Source organism: Choristoneura fumiferana, chromosome 10 (genome assembly GCF_025370935.1).
Source record: "Choristoneura fumiferana chromosome 10, NRCan_CFum_1, whole genome shotgun sequence".
Lineage (NCBI taxonomy): Eukaryota > Metazoa > Arthropoda > Insecta > Lepidoptera > Tortricidae > Choristoneura > Choristoneura fumiferana.
Genome location: NC_133481.1, coordinates 6,215,920 through 6,225,919, shown reverse-complemented (window position 1 = coordinate 6,225,919; position 10,000 = coordinate 6,215,920). Strand labels below are relative to the sequence as shown.

At 39.2% G+C, this 10,000-nt stretch overlaps 2 protein-coding genes across 2 annotated transcripts; one reads left to right on the top strand and one right to left on the bottom strand.

Moving 5' to 3' along the window:
* Positions 1–1,046: 1,046 nt before the first annotated feature.
* On the bottom strand, positions 1,047–4,488 carry Scox (Synthesis of cytochrome c oxidase). The gene is made up of 5 exons (XM_074093239.1): positions 4,095–4,488; positions 3,807–3,930; positions 3,333–3,414; positions 2,756–2,882; positions 1,047–1,272 (listed from the first exon to the last, which is right to left on the bottom strand). The coding sequence occupies exons 1-5, from the start codon at positions 4,368–4,370 to the stop codon at positions 1,123–1,125; spliced, it is 759 nt and encodes a 252-aa protein (XP_073949340.1). The 5' UTR covers positions 4,371–4,488; the 3' UTR covers positions 1,047–1,122.
* Positions 4,489–5,396: 908 nt separating this feature from the next.
* LOC141431944 (uncharacterized) lies at positions 5,397–9,934 on the top strand. Its single transcript, XM_074093246.1, has 4 exons — positions 5,397–5,759; positions 6,502–6,606; positions 7,496–7,672; positions 8,460–9,934. The coding sequence occupies exons 1-4, from the start codon at positions 5,742–5,744 to the stop codon at positions 8,634–8,636; spliced, it is 477 nt and encodes a 158-aa protein (XP_073949347.1). The 5' UTR covers positions 5,397–5,741; the 3' UTR covers positions 8,637–9,934.
* The last annotated feature ends 66 nt before the right edge of the window (positions 9,935–10,000 follow it).

Genomic DNA, 10,000 nt, shown 5'->3' with positions numbered 1-10,000 from the left:
TTAGTAACGGTGAATGAAGGAGAAGTCAGTATTGCGACGGCCAGCGCCGCGCTCGAACGCAGTGTCAAACTGTACCAGTTGGACCAAAGCTTGGTGCAGATACACAGCGCGGGCGGACAAGTCACTATAAGCCAGATAACTAGTAAAATGACTGCTAATTTTTAACACTATTTATTTATTAAATGCTTGTTTTAGTATGCTGCGTTTTTGTTACCTCAATCGCTTTAAGAAAGCGCGGTTTAATCCTTTTAATAGTTTTAATACTGGTGATTAAGCTTTGGAGAGCTGTAACAACGATATTAGCTGGGTTTGTTCTGTTAAAATTTCACAATTACAGCTAGAGGCGTCTTTACCTATAGTACAGGGCGTGCGTTGCACACGGGCGCAGCGGTGTTAAGGTGGTTTTCCACCGGCGAGGCGAGACGAGATTTGAAATTGGTATCGCAAGAATGCATACAAATTTCAATTCTCGTCTCGCCTCGCCGGTGGAAAAGCACCTTTAGGGGGCGCCGGCCGCGGCATTTTGTACCTATTCCATTTTGACCGCGGGCTTCCTAGATGGCGCTAAAGTTATAATTGCACACGGGCGCTACATGGGCTAAAGACGCCTCTGATTACAGCTTTCTAGCACTAGTGGTCTCTGAGCTGGCGGACTGACGGACATGGCAAAGTGATAAGGGATACTTCTAAGACTAAGTATGGAACCCTTAAAAGTTGCTCCATACAAAAGACTTGAGAATCAAAACCTGTGGGATACTTCCAGTTGTCCTGGAAACTTGATATTTGAGTTGAAAGTAGATAGCACAACCAATAAGAAAAGTCTGAAAATCTTTTTTTTTGTCTGTCTATGTTAGTAACCGTCATTGTCCACACATAACGAAGGTTTTGCTTAGGAGCCGGGCCCTGCTAACACTCGGTGCGCGAGTCAGACTCGCACTTGGCCGGTTTTTCTGTGAAAGTTGATGCCATTCAAAAAGCCACTTACTAGTCTCATCGTTTCCTCGAATTAGACGAATTATGTCAAACAAATGCAAACTTTTTGTAACAAATTAATTTATTTTACTTAAACAAAAATACGTCGAAACTATTTGTGTATCTAAACTAATTAAATGCTTTGTCCGTTCAAAACCAGCCCGTCTTCTTGGAGGCCTGGTATTTCTCAATGTTGATGAGCATAGAGTTGTGGATCTCCTTAGCGTTTCTGTTCTGGCCGTAGTAGTCGACAAACTCGCCGTCTGGGTTCACCAGGTATATGATGATGGTGTGATCGACCTAAAACAAGGTGTAGTGCCATTAAGCTGAGCAGTGTACAGTCGACTACTTGTGAGCAAAAATTTGTTCAAAATATCTGAACACGCTTCTACGCTGTTAACAATAGAGTCGTGTTCAGATATTTTTGATCAAATTTTTGCTCACAAGTTTATGAACTCGACTGTACAGTGTAGAATACACTGACTTTATTGGACACCACATAATAATCGATCTCTCCTAAAACAAGGTTCCCTGTCCCAAAGCAATGTGCAGCGTTCTTTTGACATGTCCCCATAGTAATGATAAAGTAGTATAAATCATATTATACTAGCTGGTGCCCGCGGCTTCGCCCCCGGTGTAGTTTTTTTTTTTTTTAATTTTCTAAATCTTTTATAAGAACCTTCTCCTGACAATAGCAAACACAACAAAAAAAGAATTAGTGAAATCGGTCCAGCCGTTCACGCGTGATGCCGTGACCAAGGGAAATAGGGATTCATTTTTATATATTATAAAGAAGATTATATACAAGGTGTTAATTAAATAAATGAAAACCTCAGACATCTCAAAAATATTTTTTCATTTTAATTTAGTTGATTGCATTTATTTTTGAATACTTACCTTCATTATTTAACAGATATTTGTGTATTTTGCCAAGTCAGTAATTCTACTTCATTTCTAACTCTACACTCATTATTTGTATTTGTCAGTTGCGCTTTGACGTTTTTAGAAGAAAATACAGTGAAAATACGTGTCTAAGAACACAGTGACAGCAAAACGGCCAGTATTAAATTATCCAAATAGTATGCAACCTCGCTAAAATATTTAACTGGCGCCTGTTGCAGTCTTAACTTTTAGACTGGGCACAATAAAAAAGGGATTGAAAAACACAAACACAACCTAATTTAAAACATAGTGTAATCGATTCTACTCTCGATTCTGAGCAAACTACTTTCTGGTTTTCAGTTATTTAATTAACACCTTGTATAAGTAGGTATTAAATATTATATTATATAATATAATATCCCCACAGTAATTTTCGCTGGATTGGTTATCTAAATGTGGTTCAAGAATAAAAATAATATAATATAATATGTAATAAAATTTATCAAAAGAACAACTGCATTATTTACATCACTGGCCATAAGGCACATGCGCCTCATGGACGTACCAGTAAAGTCACGCATGAGGCACATGTGCCTCATGAGACAGGGAACCTATAACTGTTTTGTGCTGTTAAGTTAAAGTAAACTAAATGGCGACATTTTTTTTTCATCAATATATCGCACTCCTAGATCAAGAAAGAGTACTCAAAATAATCCACCATTTAAATTTAGACTTTACAGAAATTAATGTAAATTAAATATTATTTTGAGTTGATATACTAGTGCGATGTAATAATATATGTACACATTCCTATCTCAAATGAATTGAATAAGTGGAGTGTGGCCTCTTAAAATACAATAAAAAGGTGAACTCAAAAACAAAGCATTAGAAGAGTACTTACAATATAATCATTGTCGACATCCTGGGGGCCTGCACTGAAGTAGACTCTATAGGACTTGCAGGCCTTCTGCACCTGCTCCACTGTGCCTGTGAGCCCCAACAGCCGCGGGGAGAACTCCTTACAATATCTACACAAAACAAGACAGGTATTTTTTTTATTGATCATTCACTTTTCAGATGGAAATATTATGTACAGGGTGCAATAGATGAAAAGTTCAATTGTGTTCATGTGTAAGTAAACATCACCTAAATCTATGTATGCAAATATAATTGTAACATGTGTTCTCTGTGTAACAGATAAAGCTCAAAATTGAGTACCTATTTTTGAAGATATAAGCAAGTTTGACAAAATTCTATTTTTTGTTTTATTATAGACTTTTATTTGTTTAACAAAGGTTGCGTTGCGGAGTATAAAAGTGAAATTAGTTAACCTCATTATTTTTACTAAAATATCAATACTAAAATACTAAGTCAGTTTCATTACTTTTACTAAAATTTGAAAGAATGAAAATCTAAAAAAACTAGTTGCAAACTATAACTTATAGTTAATTTTTATACCTTAATAATAAATAACTTACTTTCCCACAATTTCTGGAGTGTCCCTCTGAGGGTCTACAGATATGAAGACTGGCTGCAGGGGTGGTGCCTTAGGTGTGGCATCTACAGAATAATCAAATCTTAAGTTAATTGTAGAACTACATTCAACTTTTTTAAACAAGCTTCTAGTGAACTTGCAATGTTTGTATGTGCAAAAGTTGTAGTAATCTTGCAACTTTAACCTTTTGTATGCTTTGTCCCGGATCCATACAAAATTTAAGCAATCTTTTTGTCTTAATCCACTTTACTAATATTATTTGAAACAGGAGGCTAGACTGACTTTTTTTACATTTAGTACAGTTGAGTACATAAATGTGTGAGCAAAATTACTCTATTATATTGTTAACGGCATAGATATTTTTGATCAAATTTTATGGTATTAACCTGTAACATGTCCTGAGGACTCTAAAAATTAATAATTACAGTTATAACTAGAATTATTACAAGTAGCGAACCATGTTTATCAACAACTTCAGCCAGCTTCTCCAGCTCGTCCGGGCAGATGTCGGGGCAGTGGGTAAATCCAAAGTATATTAGCAGCCATTTGCCTAAGAGATCAGCACTTTTCACTAGTTTGCCCTAAAAAAACTTTAGTTAGATTTTGAGGAAAATAGCACTGTTATTAAAATTATCATCAAATTGCACAAGTTTACATCATGTTAAGATTTGTATGAAAACTTCATAGTAAGGCTGTTAATTAGTCGTACAAGAAAACAAATTTCTATATTTTTTCTTGTAAATACCTCTGAGTCAACCAATTCAAATTCTCCTCCTATCTTCGCCTTTCCGAGCTGGCGCTTTCTCTCACGGTCCAACGCCGCCTGCTTCTCTTGCCGCACGTATAGCATGAAGCCGGTGAGCCCGCCGGCTACTATCGCTGTCCCCGCCATTGATTTCCATGTTATCGGACCAAAGAACTGCTTCGGTTTCAACTTAGGCGGCTGAGCACATTGCCGCACCGATGTCGTTGAAAACGCGCGACATGTTAACCTACTAGTGTTTCGCACGATAGAATTCATATTTAGCGTTATTTTTGTGTTAGGGACTTTGTAGATAGCTAATGCTTTAAAATAATTGTTAGTGCTAATTCCTACATGCTCCTCGCCTCGTATGATATCAGCTGGCTGTCAATTTCAAATGCGTCTGTCTGTCAACTGTCAAGTGTCAAATTGGAAAATGAGCTGAGTTGCCATTCAACATAATTTACTCCGAATAATCGAAAATACATCGATTTTAGATATATTTACTAGATAGATAGAAGATTATTTTAGACAATAATTAAAATTACAAAAACTAAGTAAATCAAATAAAAAAAAGAATGGCCACTATTTGCTGATTTCGACAACAAAAAGCCATAAAATTTACTAGAACTAAATTTTAATTTCTTTTAAAAACAAACTTTATGACATTTGTTAATAATTAAGTGAATATATTTGTTGCAGGTTATTGGGCTAAAATAAGTCAATGAAACACCATGCTTACCTATTTTAAATTTACGCCTGCTCGCTATACATTGACCTGTAGAAAGCCGGTATAATCGGCAAGCATAAATCGTAGCCATAAATCATGTTTAAGATGTATTTCCATCACACTTGCTCGTAAACAGTGTCGTAACATGCAGGCTACCTTAAATTAAACCCTCGACCTTAATGTGCTTGTCATGAAACCCGTGGTCGGTAAATGAGTCATTGCCCGTACTAATTTTGTTGGCATGAAGCCCAAGGTCGGTAAATGAGTCAGTGCCCGTACTGATACTGCTGCGCGCCCTGCTGCACGCGCAGCTCGGGCACGCAACAGCAGGGGAGGATGCTGGTGCTGCCCTAGAGCGCAGCCTACGGTATCGGCAATGAGGCAAAAATAATATTTTGACTTACAAATAAACAACTTTACTCGCAAATGTGATGAAATCATTGTATGTCGCACGGGCGGTACTAGAATTACCTACGAACATCGACTCATTAAAGCCCTCAGTTTTCGACTTCAGGCTTCTAATAGACTTTCGTTCGTAATTCCTTATTTACCGCCCTTAAGATACAATGCCTATCTACTTACTAACGTCTTATTTCACGACCACTGAAGCACTAAGTATACGACACCACATTTAACATGGATATTGTGTTTAACCGTCGGTATCACCTGATACATTGCGCTCTGCGGTGAGGATTCCCAAGCCTTGAGAAATGAAACTATTTGACACCCACTTGTTCATTATTTTCATAAACACAGCTATTATAGGTTACAATTATTTCGACATTTTCGTGGTTCGTGCGCTTCGGTAATGAAAAATGTAGGGGGCGGGGCGCGACCGCAGCCTGCGGAGTTATAAGCGCGGGCCGCCGAGGAAGCCCTACAGTCCTTGCTTGCTAAACGGATCACCCAGACTAGCTACAATGTGGAGAATTATTTGTGTAAGTAAAAAAAAAGAAAATAACTAAAAACTGTCCAAGTGGTTTTGTGGCTTCTTACACCAACTTGGAAGACGGATTTACATCGACATACTTCCTTTGTTAACCTTGCGTAGGTAGAATGTCACTGAACTACAATTCAAAACTATTACTTTTACAATAATTCAGTAACTAATTTTATTTTCATCACGCTTGCTCGTCATGTTATTCCATGCCAGTATACTAAAAGGCAATGGCCTCAATTGTGCCCGAGTAATAATAATTCCCGTGTAGATAAAAGTTTAAAACCTATCCGAGTGCTAAGATATCGACTCTAAATCAAATAACACAATGTTGGGCCAGAGGGCAAAGTTGAAGCAGTTTACGGTAACTTAATTTTTTGCATTTTTTTCCTCGCAATGTGATGAAATTATTGCGTGTATCACGGGCCGTAAGAGTATTACCAACACGAGTCATTAATAGACTCTCGTTAGTAATCCCCTTCTTACGCCCATTAATGCGCAATGTACTATTGTCATTCTGTATCGTTACTCAGCTACTCGACAAAAGATAGCGCGATCAAACACTTTACATTAAAGTTTATTAAAAAAAATGTCTAGGTAGTTACCCATAACCATACAACTTGATCGCTGTAACATCAATTTCAATTTAACTTTACACAATTATAACATTTACTACACCGCAACCATAGGGTATATAAATATTTCTAAATAAATATTTCTGAGTGTATAGTATTGTGCTCCAGATGACCTTGTTAGCTTGGCTGTTGCTGCTAAGCGAGGCAGCGGGCCAGGAGTACCTGCCCCCCAAGATCGGCGGCGCTAAGAAACCCGCCGCGCCTGAACCGACCGTAAGTTAAACGATAACATTGCTTTGGGACTTTCGAGTACTTAAGAATAGTCATTTGAAATGTTATAGGTAAAAAATGCTACAAATACCTACCTATTAGGTATGGCGCTAACAATATTTATATTTGTATGTCTGCAATCGACTTTTTAAGTTTTTTATCTATCTAGAAAAAACACATACGCTCGAAAAACAAAACTCGCCCATGGAGGGTTCCGTAGCAGCAAGTACACAATATAAAGGTTTCCTTTACTTTACGATTTATGACGTATTAAAAAAAACTACTTATTAGATCTCGTTCAAACTAATTTTCGGTGGAAATTTGCATGGTAATGTACACCATATATATTTTTTAGTTTTATCACTCTTATTTTAGAAGTTACAGGGGGGGGGACACATTTTACCACTTTGGAAGTGTCTCTCGCGCAAACTATTCGGTTTAGAAAAAATATATATTAGAAACGTCAATATCATTTTTGAACACCTATGCATAAATAACCCACACGTATGGGTTTGATGAAAAAAAATTTTTTTGGGTTTCAGTTCTTAGTATGGGGAACCCCCAAAATGTATTGTTTTTTTTTCTATTTTTGTGTGAAAATTTTAAAGCGGTTCACAGAATACATCTACTAACCAAGTTTCAACAGTATAGTTCGTATAGTTTCGGAAAAAAGTGGCTGTGACATACGGAGGGACAGACAGACAGACATGACGAGTCCATAAGGGTTCCGTTTTTTGCCATTTGGCTACGGAACCCTAAAAATACGTGCCCAATATCTTCCGATAATCTAACTAACAGACTAATTTAGAATTCTCTAGGAGCCAAGCCCATTATCTTCGACGCAAATTTGCGTCAGTATTAACACAGGATTAACCATTCCCTTGTGCTCCAGCTGCCAGCGAACTACGACTTCTCATATGACGTGCAAGACAGCGGCGTCAGCCTCGACTTCGGGCACAATGAGAAGCGCAAGGACGACCGCGCCACCGGCTCCTACCACGTGCTGCTGCCTGACGGCCGCATGCAGCTCGTGGAGTACGAAGCTGGCCCAGACGGGTACAAGCCGCAGGTGAGGATACAGGCTAAAGGTGTGGGTACCACGAGAAGCAGAGACGATCGTGCCATCGGCCACATCGGTCATTCATTGGCCAATATGACCATCGTATTACTTGAGTATACGAAGAATTATCTGACCCGGACGGGTAGGTACAAGCAGCAGGTGAGGGTACAAGTGTTAGGTAAGAATACAACGAAAAACATAAAGACGACCGCGCCACCGACTCCTACAGCGAGTTGCTGCCTGACGGCCGCATGCAGCTCGTGGAATATGAAGCTGGCCCGGATGGGTACGAATCGCAGGTGAGGGTAGCTACAAGCCGTAGATGAGGTTACAAATCTGTAGGTGAGAGAACAACAAGTAACGCAAGGACCAGATAACTGTCATTATCATTATGCATATTTGAAATCGCATCCTGATACTCGTACCTTGTCATTCGAAAGACGTAAAAAATTGTGTTCCTACCTACTTATTACTGCAATATTTGAACTCAAATTAAATTTTTAACTACATTGTTGACAACAATAAATAGATCTATAATTTTATACTAGGTATTCTACCCGTACCTATTTTAAATTGAGCACAACATGGATGCTATATTTTGAAAGGTTTGATTTAAAAAATCGTCTTTCAGATTTACCGGCAACGCAATTTTTAAAACTTACGTCGAAAATAATTGAAAACTTACGTCGAAATCGGTCCATCCGTGTGAGAGCTGCGATGCCATAGACAGATAACATCCCTCAAAATGACAGGTTTCAAAATGACATAGATATTTAGACATTCGTGTTTCCCGCAGGTGATGTACATGGGTACGGCGACGTACCCCGCAGCCGGGGAGAAATTCGATGGCTACCACTACAACGCGGCGGCCAGCCGGCAGAGCGTGCGCCAGGCGACGCGCGGGCCGGCGCGAGCGCCGCCGCCGCCCGCCGTCCCCGCCGCGCACACGCCGCCCTCAAACACTACGCAATAGACACGACTTGAATCTCCTTCCAATTTCAGAGTTCGTATTATATCGTCCCAGCTCTCACTCTCCTTTTAAATGCTAGGTATAAGCGTGAGCGGAAGGGCAGGGTACCTACGAACTTCGGTCGGCGCGGGCGTACCATCGCCGCCACGCACACGCCGCTGTCAAACACCATGCAATAGACACCAACTAGAATCTACTCCCAATTTCAGAGTTGTATCATACCATCCCTCTGACTCTCCTAATAAATACTATAAGCGTGAGCGGAAGGGAAGGATACTGGATACGAAGTTCGGCCAACACGCGCGCCACCGCCGCCTACCGTCGCCGCCGGGCACACGCCGCCTTCAAAAACCATGCAATAGACACGACCGCGACCCAAGCATCTACTTCAATTACAGAGTTCGTATCATACCGCCCGTCTCACATTGAGCCACTAGTTGCCGCCATAACTTGCGGACGCGTTTCTAAGTACATTTTATATAGCAGTAAACTTATGCGAACTCTGCCCCATTTTCTGCGATAAAATCTATTTTTTATCACCGGTGCAATTGTGCTATGGCCAAATGCGAAACATAATAATGAGTCTATTTCGTTCGATAAATATTAAGGATTGTTGACCACTATTACCCGCCAATTTTTATTACGACTGCTCAAGGTAAAGGAGTGTATTGTTGATTGATTTAGGTTAGATTATAAGGATTACGAAAGATGCCCTCATTGTTTTTTTTTCACGGCATACAATTCAAACTATCTAGTATTTTCGGTGTTATTTAAGGTTAGTTTCATTTGCCCCAGAGATGCTATTGCATCTAATAGCACCACCGTACCTTACTTTTTTTAAAACACCAAACGTTTTATTTCACCAGAGGCTGTATTGGCTAACGTTTCTGGCGCTCGCGATCGCAATCAAATGACAGATTTCGCATACAAAAACTGTCATTTGATTGTGACCGCAGCGTCAGAAACGTAAGTCAATACGGCCTCAGGTCTATGTCTACGCTTGTGACCTATTGTTAACAGACTTCAAATCAATGTTGTTATCGATTAGGTTGAATTTTTATTTTATTTTGCCGACAAAAATATTGTAATCCTAGTCAAGGAATAATTTAAATCAGCTACACTCAACCTGCAACCCGACTAGCATAGTTGTTATGATTGATTTTCAACCATTTTAACTGTTTATGCTTTTGACAATCACTGCATCATTATTTATTACAATCAATACAATACATTTGTGGCCCATACAAAAAAGGTTGATTATGGCAGATTTAGAAGATCCAAGCCAAAGAAGATTGTTTGGGTTGGGACAGCTGCCATGACGTGATTGACTGTGTAAAATGTATAGAACTATTTATTTAATCAAGCAT